Source organism: Ursus americanus, chromosome 3 (genome assembly GCF_024610735.1).
Source record: "Ursus americanus isolate L20-20 chromosome 3, mUrsAme1.1.p, whole genome shotgun sequence".
Lineage (NCBI taxonomy): Eukaryota > Metazoa > Chordata > Mammalia > Carnivora > Ursidae > Ursus > Ursus americanus.
Window position 1 is genome coordinate 64373931 of NC_142129.1, and position 19020 is coordinate 64392950.

The 19020-nt window shown below is 36.7% G+C and overlaps 1 protein-coding gene across 2 annotated transcripts in view; it reads left to right on the forward strand.

The window, feature by feature from the left end:
• COL28A1 (collagen type XXVIII alpha 1 chain) overlaps positions 1 to 19020 on the forward strand; it is a 158343-nt gene that overhangs the window by 37457 nt on the left and 101866 nt on the right. For both annotated transcript variants that reach the window (XM_045793658.2, XM_087861051.1), the window contains exons 12-15: positions 6464 to 6532; positions 7638 to 7706; positions 14732 to 14800; positions 17299 to 17367. In XM_045793658.2, coding sequence (XP_045649614.2) covers positions 6464 to 6532; positions 7638 to 7706; positions 14732 to 14800; positions 17299 to 17367 — 276 coding nt within the window. The remainder of the gene's footprint in view (positions 1 to 6463; positions 6533 to 7637; positions 7707 to 14731; positions 14801 to 17298; positions 17368 to 19020) is intronic.

Here is a 19020-nt window from a genome sequence, read left to right on the forward strand (position 1 = left end):
AGTTTCCTGCCTCCCAACACCCGGTTCTTTCTATTCTCCTCAAAAAGTACCTTTCTTGACTTTTTCCCCAAATCTTTGTATTCAGTCATCACTGACTTGAGTTTCAGCTAAGATTGTATCTTGGCCATACTCAAATCATTCTGCGCCTATCCTTCAAATCTTATTTTAAGCAGCACACTCATCCACCATTTTCCTCCATTTTGAAAGTATGAGAATATTTGCCAGAAGACTTAAAATATGTAAAGTTGGTGTTACACTTATTTGGGAAGTGATTTAAAAAAAAAGAAGTTGTTAAAATGTCTTTTCTAATGTTAAGGCCCCAAAGTATGATTAAATTGTTCATAATTGTATTATTCAAGAAAAGGTAAATTTCTGTCCTCAAAAAATTCAGTCTTGGATAACCATTCATTATTTGTTATCTTAAGGCAAGGAAAGATGTTGACTTTGGTTATAGCTGGTGCCAGGAATAAGGCATGTTTTGTTTCTCTAGCTGAACTTCCCATACAGTGTAACCTTAGGCCATCTATTATGAAATCATTATTCCTTCAGCTGAAAAAAAAATGTTAATTTTATCTGGGTAAGTTTGCAGGAGAACCTGTAATAGGTACTTGATATTACTGTGTAATTTATATAAAGCTTCTCTTGGTTGAAAACCTAACTAAACCAGAGGGAACTCCAAAGGAACATTTCCAGATTCTCAACTCCTCCAGCCCAGATCTGTTTTGTTTCCTGTTTCCTCCAGCAGCTAACATGGCACCTGCTCCCAAGTTGCTGCTCAGCAAATGTTTGCTGTCTGGATGGTTGAGTGAATGTTATCAGTTAGCTAAGCATTGACAGTGAGAAGCTGAGCAAAGTCACATGACATCTCCCCACAATCTAGGGGGAAACATATTAACTAAATACAAAGTTATAATTATAATGAATACTTAGAAAAAGAGAAAAATGCTACTAATGGTACCTCTGGAATAGGAATTTCACCTGATCAGAAAAGCCCTCTCTGAAGCCGTGCTGCTTAAAATAAGATTTGAAGGATGAATAAGGGTTGACCAAGAAAAAAGGGAGGTAAGAACATCCCAGATAGATACAGTAGCATGTGTAAGATCCCGTGGCAGAAGAGAGCCTGGCAGGTACAAGGAACTGAACAAAGGCCAATGCTGCTAGGGTGGTGAGTGAAGAAGCAAGAAGTTACAGAAGGGACTGGAAAGTCCATGGGACTACACCATGCAGGGGCTCACAAGTCTTGTAAGGAACTCTGTGTTTCCCCTAGGAGCAAAGGGAAGGGCCTTGAATGTTTTCACTCAGATTAAAAATAAAACTAAAATTAAAATGAGGGGAATAAATTAAAGTGTGCTATAATGGATGTGTGTAGGGTACTAAAGACTTTGTTGTAGTTGGAACAAGAAGTGATATTAATTTGAGGTAGGCTGTAGGGGCACAGTAGAGGATTAAAGAGCTAGATGGATTTGAGAGAGATTTAGAAGACATATGGAAAAGCGGTGGCGATGCATTACACATGGTGGGTAAGGGAGTGAGAGGTGTCAAGAATGACTCCTTCTTCTGGCTTGGCTCATGGAGGGATTGTGCTGCTCTTCCCTGAGACAGAGAATGCTGTTAGATGATCAGGTCTGCAAGGGGAAGAGTAGGAGTTTGTCTTTGGAGATGATGAGTTCCTTTTGAAATTCTCCTTCCTGACTTCTATCATACTATTTTTGGGAGTTCCCATTTCTTTTTCTCAGCCACTGTCTTTCTCAACTCCCCACAAGACATTTCTGTGCTCTTCCACTCCCATCCCACTTAATTGTTGGTACTCTCCATGGTTCTGACCTGAACCTCGGGCCTCAAACACTGTTCAATACAGCAGCCACATGTGGTTACTGAGCCCCTGAAATGTGGCTAGTCTAAATGGAGATGTGCTATAATTGTTAAATACACATAGGATTTCAAAGACATGTGTTAAATAATAAATAAAATCATTAATAAGATTTTTATATTGATTATATACTGAAATGATATTTTGGATATATTAAGTAAAATGTGTTATTACTTTCTCAATGTGGCTACTAGAAAATTTAAAATTACATATGTGGTTCCTTATGTATTTCTAGTGGACGGTGCTGCTCTAGATAGTGACCCTATTGTTGCCTTATTCCTGTCCACTTGAGCCCACAGAGCTGCTTATTGTCCCTGGAACTTTTCACATCATTTTATGCCTCATACTGTTTCCTTTTCCTGAACTTTTGTTCCTCTTCTTTTCTTCCAGATTGGATATGACTCCTACTTTTTTTGGTTCAGAGCAAATATCTCCTCTACCATACGAAAATTTTCCAATTCCTTAAGGCAGAATTAAACATTTCTGCCTCAGAGTCTTACATCCTCTCAATATCTTTATTATAGCTAATTCACATACTTATATTTTCTTTTATATTCATTTGTCTCTCCAACCAGATTGTAAGTGTCTACAAAGTGCAGTTGTAATCTGATTTATGCCTATAATTATGTAACTAGGTATGCAGTACCAGGGTGGTGCCCGATGAAAGTCTGGTGAATAACAATTGAATCTACACATATTAAACAGCTATCATGTGTTTAGCTTTGACTTAGATGTTTTATAGACAATATCTTGCATTCTCTCAGCAGCCCTGCAAGGTAGATATAATTATCCTCATTTTGCATATGGGGATCTTGCAAAAGCCCAAACTGTTAGTAAATTATAGAGCCAGGATTCAACTAGATTAAATGAAAAAAGCCACGTTTTTATTTTCTCTGTGATTATATGCATGCTGAAAAATGGATTAAAAAGTGATGATTATACCCCACATCATAAAATAGGAAAAAAATACTTGTTTCCTAAGATTATTAGAAGATTAAGTGGCATAATGTATATAAAGTGTCAGGGCAGTGCTTGGAAATACTAGGTTTTATTAGACATTGGCTTCCTTCAATGTTGAGGCCCATAGCATAGGCATCCTTAATTTCTGAGGAAATGGTGGTTTTCCTAACCTCCTCAATGTCCCTACCTCTGCTTATACTCATATGGACGGCGTGAGAAACAGACCCCCTCCAGGGCTATCCACTTTAACTCAGTCCTTTTTGAATATGCCTCTGACGGTTAAAGCAAGTGAAGTAGAGAAATAACAAGCAGCACTGGGGCCATTCAACCTCTCTCTGTGTGTTTGTGCTTACTGGTGAAGGTTGGGGTAGGAGTAATGGGCTATGCAGGCTTGGTGAACTTCCAGAAATCATTGTGAGTAGAATGCTGATTCTTCTCTTCCTGTTTTACCCAGTGATGGTATATTACATTCCCTTTACCACCTGGGGAATCTTTGTAGGAAAGGGAAAGGAGAAGTATGAATGGGATAAACATTAATTGTAGGCCAGTGCTGGTCTATAGGCCTTATGTTGAAATGCTAAGCTCCTGAGAAATAAATTTAAGCAACTGAAAGGTGAAGATATGTTGAGCTGTGCCAAGGTAAGGGAAAGTGATTCCTCTATAACCTTCAGATCCCTGTGTCTTCTCTAAAAAAGCAGTATTGATGCAACTAATGAATCATCGAACCTTGCATCAGAAACCAGGGATGTACTGTATGGTGACTAACATAATGTAATAAAAAAACATTAAAAAAATAAAAAATAAATAAAAAAGCAGTATTGAGAAATCACTCAGTGGCTACTGGTGCTTGACCAAAGCTAAAGGAAGCTCATGGGTTTAAGAGCAAGACAGTTGCTTCCCCTATTAATTTTCCTGATTCATGTATTTCAAGTTAACAACAGAACCAATTCCTTGTCCCTATTTAGAGGAAACCTTCTCACCAACCCGTGTTCTTGTTTGTTTTAGATCAAGCATACAGAATATACTATACAGGGCAGAGCTTCCACTACTTAAAAAACTCGAATTCTCCTCTAAATATATACTATATATAATATAATATAATATAATATAATATAATATAATATAATATAATATAATATAATATAATATTTAAAGGCCTTCTTATCCATTACAGAACCAAACCATATAAAAGGGACAGGGAATGAATAGAATAAGGAAATTAGGGCCTTATGTTACTATTATTTTAATGGTGTCTTTTATTTCTTAAACTAGTTCTTTGTGGTTAGGGACAATGTCGTAAACTTCTCTGTATTTACTTCATTACTGCCCACAGAGTAAGTGCTTGGTGTTCCTTTGCTGAGCAATGGAAATGGTCACCCACACCCACACGCAGTATAACTGACAAGATTGTGGCACAGGAAGTTGTAAGGAAGAGTTTCTTTGAAGTGAAAATTTGGAGTCTCAATTAGGAAACTGAATATTCTCTAGCAATTGAACTTTGAGATCAAGAAAACAGTTTCACATTTGGGAGAACCTTTATGTCTGATATTATTTGTGGAGAAATTCCATGGCCAAAAACATGTGACAGATAAGGATGACAATTATCTGGCTGCTCCAGAAAATTTAATATACATGGAAAAAATAAGTACAACTTTGGATTTTAAAGGGAAAACTCAAGTTGATTAATCTGTCTGATTGACTTATACTTAAAAGAAGGAACTGAAGGTACCTTTAGATCCTACCCACTCAAACGCTAAGGCACCTTAAACTCTCGCAATCAACTGATTTTGAGACTGGTTTTCTTTGTTATGATTTTGAGCCTGGACATATTTTTTGGGGAGCTGATTGACTCTGAACCTTCTTCTTGTCCCTTCTTTTTCCCCTTTGCTATTGATTAAAGTCCACAGACTTCCTTAAAGTAATGCCCTTCCCATATCAATAGGACATTGCTCTGGTTACTAAGAGTCCTCTTCAAAATCACAAGCCTCCAGGGAAAATTGAGGCTTTAACATTGGTGAAAATTCTTTTGTTCTCCTCAATCTGGAGAGGGTTTGTCTCAACTTCTTGTGCCATTTTACTGTTGCTTAATACAAGGATGAAGACGAGAGAAGTCTATAAACTGGATGAAATTTTAAATAGCAAGGATTTGTTACCTTAAACACGAGAGTATTCAGAAATCTTCCTTCACATAAATTAGAGGTATGTGTAGACATGAGGAACTAGAAGGAAATGCACCAGAAATTAGTAGTAGTTATAGATAGATAATTTAAATTTTTCTGTGTGTGCATGCTTTTCAATAGATGGCAAATTTTCTGTAATGAAGATACATTACTTTTGTAAACAGAAAAAATTTAAAAAAGAAGTTGTAATCAATAGCCACTCTCCTTTCCTCTATCAACATGCCACACGATCGGAAATATGAGAAGCCTGCAGAGCCATGTTCTGGTGGGTGTTATTGAGGTGTGAGTTTGGGCAGGCCACGTAACCTCTCTGGGACTCAGGTTCCTCTCTCATGAAATACAGAAGTTTGAGTGCCCTCGTCTTGTTCAGTTCTGTGAAGCTTGAATTCTAGGATGGGCCTGCCACAGAGCAGACTATTAATTGAAAATGCTTCTGGCTTCTAGTAACAGACATCTTGATTAATTGTGGCTTACACCATAAGAATTCTTGTTGTTTCCTAAAAAGAAGGTTTGAAGGTAGATAGCTCAATGAGGTTTTGTTTGATCAAGTTCAATGAGGTTTTTTAGGAGCTGGGGCCCTTCAAAATGTTTTTCAGCATTGTCCTCTTCAATGGTTGGCATTCATCTGCAAGACTGTTACCTCGTGGTTACAAGATAGCTATCATATCTCCAACTAGGAAAGAGGAGACAGAAGCAAAAGCTTTCTCTTTGCACCTAATAACATCCCCATATCTCATTTGTTGGAACTGAGCCAAAGGACCAACCAGTGGCAAAGGGAAAGGAGATTCCAGACTTGCTTTGAATCAATAATAATTCATCCTACAGCCCTAAGTGTAAAGAACAACTTTCCATTGACACGAACAGGTCAGAGTTCTAACAGCAGGGAAGGAAAGAGGAGAGGGGATTGTCATTAGGTAGAAAACAAATGTGTCTGTCAGAAGCACAGAATAAAGGTCTGTTGAGCAAACAAGTGAGGGTTGTAGGATCCTAGAATCTTTTGTTTTCATGGGCCTCTTCTTCCATAAAACAATGTTAAAAATTATATATTACAACTGAGTTGGCATAAAGACAAATTTAATCCAGACTGAATTCATTGTTATATATTCATTATTTTTTTATTATGTTATGTTAGTCATCATTAGTTTTTGATATAGTGTTCCATGATTCATTATTTGCGTATATCATTATTATTTTTTTATTTTTTATTCTGATTTTAAACATTAACATGGAAACATTTTCATGGACCCTAGATATTGTGCCTGTTGTATCCACTGGTTAATTCAACCCTGGGTCTATGTTGCCCTTCCAACTGGATTGTAAAAACTTTGAGGGCGGTGACTATGTCCTAGATTTCACTGTTGCCCTCAAAGCTCCTACTGCATCACTATACATCTAAGAGCTGTTCAACAAATACTGTTGAGTTGACCTGATGTAGAACTGTTTCTTCCTCCAGGGTGAACCAGGTCCCCCTGGTCCTTATGGTCCTCCAGGAGCCCCTGGTATTGGACAACAAGGAATTAAGGTAATGATTCTTGTCTTTTTCCCCATCGATGAGTACTGAGTTTATTGCAGGGGTTGGGGAAGCTGTGATATGAACTCTGCTCAGCTTTGCCCCCTAGACACAAGGAGGCTTTCTGTAGAAGGTACTTCCAGTCCGGGTGCTTGGACACTGGGGCAGTTACCACAAGCATAATCAATGTTTGTTTGTTTGTTTATTTGACTGGAATGAAAAGTTTGTCTTGCCCCCAAATACCCACTCTCCTGTTCTGTTGAGTTTTCATGGAATTTAAATGTTAACATACAAAAGTGATATTGGGACGTTAAAGATCTTAACATACAAACTATCACCTGTTCACCTTAAAGGAGCATAGAGGGGCAGAAACCAGAAGGACCATTTGCTGCATAGATAAGTGTTGATAGCAAGGCTTGTAGGGAACTAGAAAGTACTGCAACACCCAACACCCTGGAGTGCTCTGTGTCACGCAGGATGTCACAGAACAGAAGGGCTTATTTTAAATGGCTTTTCTACGTCATTGGGACAATAAGACTTTGGTGCAGGACTAAAACAGAGAGCAGTAGAAAACAGGCAATTCTGGGGTCATCAAGTATCACCACGGACGGCATTGACACAATAAGCGTACTGAGACTCCAGGGAAGGAGGAGTTTGTATTGGCAGAGTGATTGGACAAAGATTCTGAAGGAGAGGAAGGGTGCAACAGAACTGAAAGGAGAGGTAAAATGGAATAGAGTGGGGACAAGGAGAGGGTGGCGTTCCAGGATGGTGGTGAGGGGGCAGGGAACAGCACAAGCATTGTTAGCTTGGTCCTCTCAGTAACCCAAATGCATTGAATGCAGTCCAGCCTGCCAGTGCTACACACACAATAGCTTCTGAAAGCTAAAATGGTGTATTGCACTTACACAAGAAGGGATGATGAGAGTTTTAGAGTAATTTTTTCACTTAAATTCAAGCCATTTCTCCTCCTCCAGAATTTTTTTTTTATCTTTATGAATGTGAAAAGTTTGACTATTTTGGAATATATCTGTGTTGAAATCTCCAGAGTATCTTGTGCTGTGTTTATTCTTTATTTAAAAACTCAAACTTTCATTTGATTATTTCTTTCTCTTAGGGGGAAAGAGGTCAGGAAGGAAGAACAGGGGCTCCGGGACCGATTGGCATTGGGGAGCCAGGCCAGCCAGTAAGTAGCAAGATATTCTAGATGGAATAAAAAGGACAAATATAGTTTTTATGTGCCCTTTGTGATTAGACTAAATGGTTACATTAAATCTATCTTGCATCTTTTGGGATAACAAAAGACAATAAATATACAAGGGCCAGATCCAAGTGTTATTTTTTTATGACACTTGAAATAGACACACACACACACACACGATATGTACAACTGGCTCTCTCTTACTGAAATTTCTTACAAGATTAATCAATTTGTCCAAGAAGGAAAGAGATCTCATGTGTCAAAATCTCCTAGGAGATAGGAGAACTGGATTCAGTTATAGTTTATAACTGACTTTCCTGGAACCATGAGAAAATCATCGAGAATAAGGGCGTTGCTCACTACCTAGCTTACGGGTATACTCTAAAGCTAGGACTGATGAAGGTAGACAGGTAATACCTATGTTATTTGCAGCTTCTAGCTTATGTAGCTTTGAAGTTTACTATTTTTGCAGAAGAAAAAAAAAAGTGTTTCTATCAAAAGAGATCTGGAGAAGAAATGAATAAAACATGACTATCCTAGTATAGAAATGCTCTTAAATTTTCAAGTAGTCATTATTCTCCCAGAAAAGAACAGTAAGTTACTCACTGAGATACACATAAAAAACAACTGGATTGGATCAGAAGAATATTGTTAAAATGTCCATACTACCTGAAACAATCTACAGATCTGATGCAATCCCTATCAAAATTCCAGTGGCATTTTTCATGGAAATGGAGCAAACAACCTTAAAATTTGTATGGAACCGTAAAAGATCCTAAATAGCCTAAGCAATCTTGAGAAAGAACAACAAAGGTGGAGGCATCATACTTTCTGTCACACTTTCTGATTTCTAAATATATTACAAAGCTATAGTAATCACAACAGTATTGTATTGGCACAAAAACAGACACATAGACCAATGGAACAGAATAGAGAGCCCAGAAATAATTAATTTACAACAAAGGACCCAAGAATATACAATAGGGAAAGGACAGTCTTACTTTAATAAATGGTGTTGGGTAAATTGGACCACTATCTTATACCATACACAGAAATTAATTAAAAATGGATTTGAGTCTTGAATGTAAGACTTGAAACCATAAAACTTCTAGAGGAAAACATAAGCAGTAAGCTCCTTGACACAGGTCTTAACAATGATGTTTTGAGTACCCAAAGTAAAAGAAACAAAAGTGAAAATAAACAAGCTGGGATTACATCAAATTAAAAAGCTTCTGCACATCAAAGGAAACCATCAACAAAATAGAAAGGCGATCTACTGAATGGGAGAAAATATTTTCAAATTATATATCTGATAATATCCAAAATATATAAAGAACTCAAACAACTCAATAATAACAATAAAAAAATCAATTAAAAGACAGGCAGAAGACTCGAATAGATATTTTTGCAAAGAAGATGTACAGATGGCCAATAGGTACGTGAAAAGATGCTCAATATCATTAGTCACCAGGGAAATGCAAATCAAAATCAAAATGAGATATCACTTCACACCTGCTAGAATGGCTATTATCAAAAATATAAGAGTAACAAGTGTTGTTGAGGATGTGAAGAAAAGGGAACCCTCTTGCATTGTTGGTGGAAATGTAATTTGGTATAGCCACTGTGGCAAACAATATGGAGGTTCTTCAAAAAGTTAAAAATAGAATTACTATATGATCCAGCCATTTGACTTCTGGGTATTTATTCAAAGAAAATAAAAACAGTAGCTCGAAGAGATATATGCATTCCTGTGTTCATTGCTACTTATAATAGCCAATATAGGGAAACAGACTAACTGTTCATTGATGGATAAGTGGATAAAGAAATTGATATATATACCTCACATATATAATTGATTACTATTGGATATCTATATTGATATATAGATATAATGGATTACTATTGGATATATATGTATTGATATATAGATATAATGGATTACTATTGGATATATATAAAATCAATATACATATACTGGATTACTATTCAGTCGTAAAAAAGAATGAAGTCTTGCCATTTACACCAACACGGATGGGGTCTGAAGACATTATACTAACTGAAATAAGTCAGAGAAAAGCAAATACCATATGTTCTCTCTTATATGTAGAACCTTAAACAAAAAACCACCAACCAATCCCATAGATACAAAGAACAGACAAAATCAATTTTTTTCTATATTCTAGTAAGAGACACATAGAAATAAAAATTTAAAATATATTAACATTTATAGTCATTAAAAATAGAAATACTTGGGTAAAAATGTAATAAAACATGTGTAGGACCTGTTTCCTGAAAACTACAAAACACTAATGAAAGAAGGAAAAGAATATTTGATAAATCAAGAGACACACCATGTTCCTGGATTGAAGACTTGACATCATAAAGCTGTTCATCTCCTTAAATTGATATAAGTTTTAATACAAGTCTTTTTAAATATCCCAGTGAGATTTTTTTATAGATATGGACAAGATTATTTTAAAATTTATATGGAAAGTAAGAGGAACTAGAATTGTTAAAAACAATTTTCAAAAAGAAATATAAAGTTGAAGACAAGGTTTTATTCACATAGCTATAGTAATCAAGATTGAGAAGTTCTGGCAGATCATAGAAACACGGTCAGTGGAATAGAACAGAGAAGCCAGACACAGACCCACACACTGATTTTTTGATAAAGTGCAAAAACAATTCAATGGAGGAAGGATAACTTTTTCAACAAGTTGGATATCCATACACAAAAAAATGAACTTCAATTTAAGTAAGTTTCACACACACCTTTTAAAAAAAATTAACTCAAAATGGCCCATAGATTTAATGTGCAATGTAAAACTATAAAACTTTTGAATAAAACATAAGACAAAATCTTTGGGACCTACAGCTTGGTAAATGTTTCTTAGACATGTTATGAAAAATATGATCCAAAAAAGAAAAAAAAATGATTAGTTGGATTCCTGGAAAGTGAAAAAAGTTGTTCCATGACTGTGTTAAAAGGATGAAAAGACAAGCTACCGATCAGGAAAAAGTATTTGCAAACCCACGTATCTGACAAAGGATTTACACTGAGATTGTATAAAGGGCACTCAAAACTCAATAATTAAAAAAAATCTAATTAGAAAGCACATATTAGAATACATGTGTACTTTTTATACACACATGTATATATACATATATCTACATGTATGTATATATGGTTATTGAACTTTAAAAAAAGATTTTATTTGAAAGAGAGAGAGTGTGCGTGCATGAGGTGGGGGAGACACAGAGGGACAAGCAGACTCCCCCTTGAGCACGGAGACCAATGGGGGGTGAATACAGCTGATGTGGGGCTGGATCCCAGGACCCTGAGATTATGACCTGAGCCGAAGGCAGACACTTAACCAACTAAGCTACCTGGGTGCCCCTGCTTATTGAACTTTTATCATGTGTTCTTAGCCAACAAGCATGAAATGTCATCAGAATTGGCACCTGATCTTAAAAATACTACACTGAACATAGACTTTTTTTTTAGAGAGAGGGAGCGCACACATATGGGAGTAGGGGAGCACTGAGGGGCAGAGGGGGAGAGAGAATCTTAAGCAGACTCTATGCTCAGCACAGAACCTAGCTTGTAAGCTTTATCTCAGCTCTAATTCTCTCCTCATTTTCCAATGAGTGAGCCAGAATCCTTGCTCCTGGTTCTCTATCTTAGATTTTCTAGACCTACTTCCACCACACAACCACACTCTTCTACCCAGGACGGCCACAGCATCAGCTTCTATGCGCACCCCTCCAGGGTTCCGCTGTCTTTTTGTTTTGGAGCCCTGTGATTTCCCTTACTTATTATTATTTTTTTTATTTTTGGACCTCCGCTATGCCTTTAAAATTCATGTTAAAGAAAAATTTGTATTACTTGCCTTTTTGTTTGTAGCTAGAGAGTTTTCATAATACTGCTAGAGCATGAAGTTCTTGTTTGTTTGCTTTCCAAGCCACAATTACACAAATCAGAGTGACTCTGCAGTCTGTGGTTTAATTGGGAACTGAAATCATAACAAAGGTGGGGCAGATCACGAATAATGTATGAAAATGTTTTGCACCAAACTGTCGTAAGAAAAACCCACGTTGGGAGGTTTTTAATTACTTAGAAGTAACATAAATACCTTGGGACTAAAAAAGGTTCTGCTGAAAGTCCTTTATGTTTGTTTCTTTGTCTGAATGATTTCAAGTGGTTTCAGGGGTTTGTTTTTTGTGGTTTTTTTTGGGTTTTTTTTGTACAAGGATATTCAGAGCACTGTTAGTAAAAAATATCCCCTGAAGTAGAACTGTAAATACTTTGAAGTTAAAAATTACATAGATGGTACTGTTCAAATATTATGGGCAATTTTTATTATTATTTAGCATATTTCTTTTTAATGCTTGCAATGTATGGTAAAACCACTTTTATCAATTATCCACACTAGTGAGATTATTAAGAGAAGTAATAAGATAATGGATAATCACATTTTATCTCATTAATGTCTCAAATAAAGCATTTCACTAATCAGACTGTGTTAACTGATAATTAGATTCCTTCACTTTTTTTTTTTAATTAGAGGCATTCATGAGAAGTCAAATAAGTATGCCATAATTATAATTGGTTCTCATGGCTTTTGAAAAGGACACCATGAGTTTTTTATAGAAGCATTTCTGTCTTTTAAAAATAATCCATCGGTACTGTAGAATGAGGTGCAGGTCATCTAACCCAAGTACCTGCTCTTTCTCTTAGCCAAGCAGTCATTTCCCATTCTGTTCAGCTGGAAAATATGAGAATGTACTGATGTTGTGGAGTATTACTCCAGTTGTTTATAGTAATTGAACCTTGGATCACTGCTTTTTAAAATGCCTTGAAGTGATTACAAGTATTAGTTCTGCGTTCTGAGCAGCTTGGAACACATGCTCCTCAGAGCCACCATTGTTTTCACTCTCACCTTGGCTGGTGGACTCTAGAGGAGCAGGGATGGAGGGAAGTTTCCCTGTTTTGCTGCACACCAGCCCTCCCTCCGTATTGCCATATTGCCTACTGCAAACCATTCACTCTGAAGCTACCTTATTCATAAACATGCCCTGAAAGGACATTCTTCGCAATCACAAGATTCAAGTAAAATTATTTTGATAGTGATAGCAGATATTTTTGAATGCTCAGATGCAAGAGCTCAAAGTCTCTCTGATCTAACCCTTATATTAGTACCTGCGGTTGAGGTAGGTACTATTGTTACCGCCGTTATGATGAGGATGCTGAACTTTAGACAGGTTACATTCTTTGCTGGAGATCACGCTGCTAACACACAACAGAGCTGGGACTTGAACCCTGGTCCATATGACACCACAATATACTTTCGATTATCATGAAAGACTGTAAGCTCTCTGAGACAAGGGAGCAGGTCTGTCTGCTGTTCCTAGAACTTAGCACAACGCCTTGCATCCACTAGGCATTTGCTGAATGAATGGCAAAAAAATCGAGTGAACTGGAAAAAGACTTCTTTGCATTTAATGTAAATTGTGTTATTTTCATTTGTCATTGGGAAAGGGGAATATTTTGTCAATTTTTTTGTTAAATTACATGATGTTAACTAGGCACTTGCCTTTTTAGTTTGCAATCTAGTTTTCATGCTTATATTTGTTTTTCCTCTAGTTAATCACTCTAACATTAGAGCAAGCTGTCATGGATATTAGTTTTTTGATTAAGGTCTCAGGATGTTAAAAGTTAGGTTTCCCATCAGCATAGCAATTTAAATAGAATTAAATGTTAACTTTTTCCTTTAATTAAAGTCTTTATGAAATTGGTGATGCATAAATACTGAAGAAGACAGTCTTTTAAAATATACAATATTTAGGGAAAGGCAAAAAAAATTAAAATGGGTTGCAATTAGCTTTCTTGTTTACAGATCTCTAACTATGATCAGTCACTGATCAGCAAATGCTGCATCCTACATCTGCTACCAGGCTTCAGGAGAAAGCGCCGCTCAAATACCCTGGATTATTGCATATCGAGCCCCCAGATCGTTTAGAGTGTCTGCACTGTGCTGGCTTGCGAGTTTCTGGGCAACTCAGTAGACTTTATATCATCCTAGGTTCGCTTCCCTGCCAAGCAAGCCCTAATTATCTTTTTAGATCCATTAGAGGAAAAGCTCCAGTTTGTGTTTCTAAGATTCTCGTTAGTTCCTTTTTTACTTTGTGACCTTCTGGCCAAGAGTAAAGAGAGGGAGAATTTGTAACCTTTTGAAAATTCCGACTTCAAGTGAATATCTTGCTGTTGTCTTTTATTTTTCAGTTAGTACATTTCCTGCCAGTCCACTTCAAAGCCTGAGACCGTGTTGTTTTCTTTCCCTTCTGTGAGAAGTTTTCACCTTCTTGAGTGCCCTTTTGAAAAACAGTTTACCTGGACTTCTTAATTTGAATCACTGAGATCGAAAACCATGCTGCCCCTGAGCGATGCTACCAAGATTCCCATTTGCACATAAACCTCCAGTGGATTCAAGCAGTCCTTGAAAGAATTCAAATTTGAATCCAAATGTATCAGGATAGAAATTGAAACATGTGTAAACAGAATTCAATGCTTTAAAGCAGCTGTGCAGTGATTTCTTCACAGAGCTCCCCTGATATTTTTCAATTATTTAATCACTCTGCAACATCCTCCAGACCACACAGTCCTAGATTTTTAGATTTTCCTTAGAGGATTTATTTCCTAATCCTTATTCTGAAGCATCACTTAATTTCCATTTTCCTCTAATTTGAGGACACCAGAATAGAACATCTTCTGCTGATCAAGTTGAACGAGTAATGCAACGGGAATATTCTTCACAACTCTACAATACTACTATCAGTACGGAGTTTACTAGAAGGATTCCCACTAATAACTTAAGTAGGGCTATGTCAGAGCATCTGGTGTGAACCAAAATAGAACCATCTCTCCCTTTCTTCCTTCTACCTTCTCTCTCCCCCTCCCCCCATTCTTTCTCTCTCTTTTCCTGCTCCTCATTCCCTCTTCTCCTAAACAGGGTCCCCGTGGTCCTGAGGGAGTACCAGGAGAGAGGGGCTTACCAGGAGAAGGATTTCCAGGACCAAAGGTAACGATACCTTCTGTACTATGAAAAATGCTTTGCCTTGCATGGTCATGATTTACAACTTAAAAAAATGTGTCCTAGCCAATTATCAGAAGTCAAGTATTTTCCTGACCACCTTCACCCTATTAAAGGAATATGTAAAATTTCCCTCAACATGAAACTATAGTGAAATTTGCAATTATAAATAACTAATTGATGGACTTTTACTTTACATGATTATTGCATATGAAAGGAGAAAACGCTTAGTTTGTAGTCATTAAAGCCATCGTGATAAATAGCATTTTTATGTCCAGAAATGAAGTTATTGAACATAGCTACGACAGAACCTTACTCACAGCTGTTTTGTGAAACACAGACAAGAAACTAATAAACCAGTTTGTAATCATATTGTCATTAGTATAATAAGAAAGAAATATGGGTGGGAGGATAGAATGGGGATTACCTTGTTATCATAAGGAGGAAAATGCTAGGAGAAACATACCTTTTACTTGGCAAGTGAGAATTTAATGTCTCTACTGCTTCTCATATATAATTCTTGGCACTCAAGTTCTTCTGGACCAGAGGTTGGCAAAATTTTTCTGTAAAGAGCCAGATAATAAATATTTTAGGCTGTGTGAGCAGTATGGTTATCTGGCACAATGACTTAGCCTCTGTTGGTCTAGCATGAAACGGTCTTCAACCATGTAAAAATGACTGAGTGTGGCTGTATTCCAATAAAGCTATATTTACAAACAAAACAAAACAAAAACAAAATAAGCAGTGGGCCAGCTTTGGCCAATGGGCTGTAATCTGCTGAGTCCTGGTCTAGGCTGTTTCCCACCATCTACCAAAGGCCACACAGGGAATGATTTTCTAAGACACTTTGGGCAGCATCAAGAACATTTCAGAGTAAGCAAGAATACATCTTGGGTTCCCTTTTCCTTCTTTTCTAAATTCTTTCCCCCCAAACACACGTGCATGCACAAACACACCGCCCAGAGAAGCACGTGCTGTTTTCTAGGTGTCTTAAGAACTTCCACTTCAGCCATTTGGTCAGGTCACTAAGATCTGCCCTTCTCACTCCAGCCTCATGCTGTAAAATATCATCTCATTCTTATCTTCTTCCACCACAATCAATATTCTATTGTCTGTGAGAAACCTGAATCTCGACTAGAAGGAAATCAATTAGCTAAAACCTAGTTCATACTAAGTTATGAGTGACTGCTGGGTTGAATTTTAACAGAAGCCCTCATTAGCAAACAAACTTTAATTTGTCATCATCAAAGGAAATAATCTGTAGGATAAAGGGGACATTTCTAATGCCCTGACCTAACCAGAGTATCACTATCAGAAGACAGGCCAGCAGTTTAATGCTACATTTCAGAAAGTTTTATAATACATAATTTCTTGAGGTTTTTCGGTATATAGTAAATTTCTCTTTATGCTTAGTCCAAACAAACTGGGAAATTCAAATAGCCTGAGTTATTTTTCTTTATAATCTATGGGGGTTTTTAAGATAAATAAGTAAATGAGAAGTGAATAAGTGAAACCCTAAGAAGGATACTGTGGGCGAGTCTTAGTGACAGGTTCCACTGTATGTAAACATGATTCAGTCTTACTCATAATAACCCACAGCACTGCAGAGCCCTGCCTCTCCTCACGGAAAGAAGCCATTATATTCAGTGTCACTTTAGGGTCGACTTATGCAATATACTCTGGGGTAATGATCAGAAGAAGCCATTAATCAGAATACTTCATTCCTCAACCAGCAGGGTCAATGCGAGTTTTCTATATGTGCTACTTGGGGCTACTTTGCAATGATATGGAGTAAATTATGAATAAAGCGGGACTTGAAGGTATATTTTCCCTTTCCCAAGGTTTCTTGCAAGTGTTCTTTGATTTTACTCTGGGCTTAAAAAAAACTAATGAAATGAATGCTATTCCTAATTAATTTTATGGTTTATTTTTCACACAAATGCACACAATGTTATAACTTCATTGAAATTACATTACAACCAGAACTAGTCACATAGGTCATGTGACTGTAGAAGTACATCCAAGATTTTCTCTGAATCATTTTAAAACTAAATTTTCAATGAACATTTGTAATTTATGATGTAACACATTTAATAAGTAATTCAACACTAGCAAGTATTAGTTCATATACTACAATGGGAGACAAATTTTCATTGTGTGATGGATTTCACTGAGCAGTGTTAAGGAAATGAAGGACTGATTGTTGTACTATATGATTACTTAGGTCCCCTATTTCCAGATATTTCTATCAGGAATGGAGCTCTTTTCCAACTTTAATGATGCTATATATGTGTTCTGTTTGGACAGATTCTTTCCTAAATTTTAAGAGTATTAAAGCTATATATTTTTTTGCAAGTTACAAATTTTCGCATCAGCTAGAATTACCCATTTGTAATGAGCAGTGAATTTAGATGCTTTGGATGCTTCAGCTGTTTTAAAATCCTGATTTTTATTAATATACCGATATGTCTCCCACATACTTTCAGGGTGAAAAAGGCTCTGAAGGACCAATTGGCCCACAAGGATTACAAGGCCCATCAATCAAAGGGGACAAGGTACTGCATCTAGGGTATACAATAGGAAAGATGCCAATAAAATTATTTTTGTTCATTGTTCTTTATGCATGTACATTTATGAACTGTATTCAGCCTAACAACCACATCACACAGGTATCCAGTTAATTATAAATCCAGTATATGCAAGGTATATTATGTAGGTTGAATTATGATCTGAAATATCCCATCACGTTTATTTACAGTAATGTCTCATTTATTTGGGTTTTGACTTCCAGTAAAACTATCTGCAGCTAAGCAGCCGAACATTAGCGAAACAGACTTCTTCTTAGTAAAGAAAATAGTTTTTAAAAATGTATTGACTTGACCCCGTTACAGAACGTGCATGTCCATCCTTAGATATTCACTCAAAAAATACTACCTTAAAATGGGACTAAAATAGGAGAACTCATTGAAGCAAGCTAGCGCTGCTGCCCTCTCACAAGGACCAAGAGGGATCCACCCATAGCTGAACGAAGTGAGGTCTATAGATTCATTGCGGTGCGGGAGACCACAGACCATGGGGAACCCATCACTACTCAGGAAGAAGAAGAAAGATTTTTTTATAGGATTTGGGCTTGTGTTAGGTGATTTTGGGAAGTGTCTAAGAAGGTAGGAGTTGGCTTTGGATTTAATGCTGTTAGGAAGTGAGGTAATTTTAAGACTGCCCATTTTAATGACTCTTATCTAGGAGGTGGGGAAAGTGGAGTCAGGCTTAGCTGTAATTGGTAAAAAAAAAAAAAAAGTAACAGTCATTCATTTTAGCTAGTGTAGGGGGATGTTTGATCATTTTGCTGGGGATGGGTGGTTTGGATGCTGCTTTTTTGTTTTTGTCTGTGCTCAGACCTGACTATGGAGCACTCTTGTTTTTATCTTGGTTCATGACATCGAATGGCCATATCTGACATTATTCTGTAAAATTGTTTATGTTCCATGGTCCACCTGTCATTGCTTTTCTTTTTCTCACTAGTTCCCAGTTTTCTTTAAAAGAGCTGCAGATTATACCCAGATTAGAAGTGGTGGTGAGGCTGGTGATAGGAGCTAGCGAGCTAGCTACAGACCCGTGGGAAGGGAAAGCTGCCAGAGATGGAGAGGATATAAGAAATGTACAAAAAACAGAGACCTCATATCAATTTGGAGTCATTTATATGTTAATCTCTAAACATATCATCACAGTATATATTATATTAATGATTTATATTCATGATTATCTTAGGTGTTATGTTTCAATTTTGAATTACTTATTTCTTTTATTTACTGGTAGCTATCTCTTTTAGATATCTGTATTTAAATAGCAGAGATACTGGTAAATAGTGAGTTATACAAATTTTAGTTGTAATACAATTCTTGGTTCAAATAGGTCAGCTCCAGCTCCAAAATACCCTAAAAATATGTAAGATTTTTTTTTCTTCCTTTGGAGCAGTGAGAACTGAATACAACAGATCTATTGTTTTATGAGGTCAGTAAATTAACTTTTTCAGGTGGTGGTGTCATGGCATTTGTGTTTTTACATCTGGAGCTCACGCAGAGAAAATACATTGAAATATCAGACATTATCACATAGTAATTGCGAGGCTTTCATTTGCTACTCCCTTGCCAAATCCTTACCCTTCCCCCCTTTCCTCTTTTCCTATTCTTTTATATATAACAGTAGAT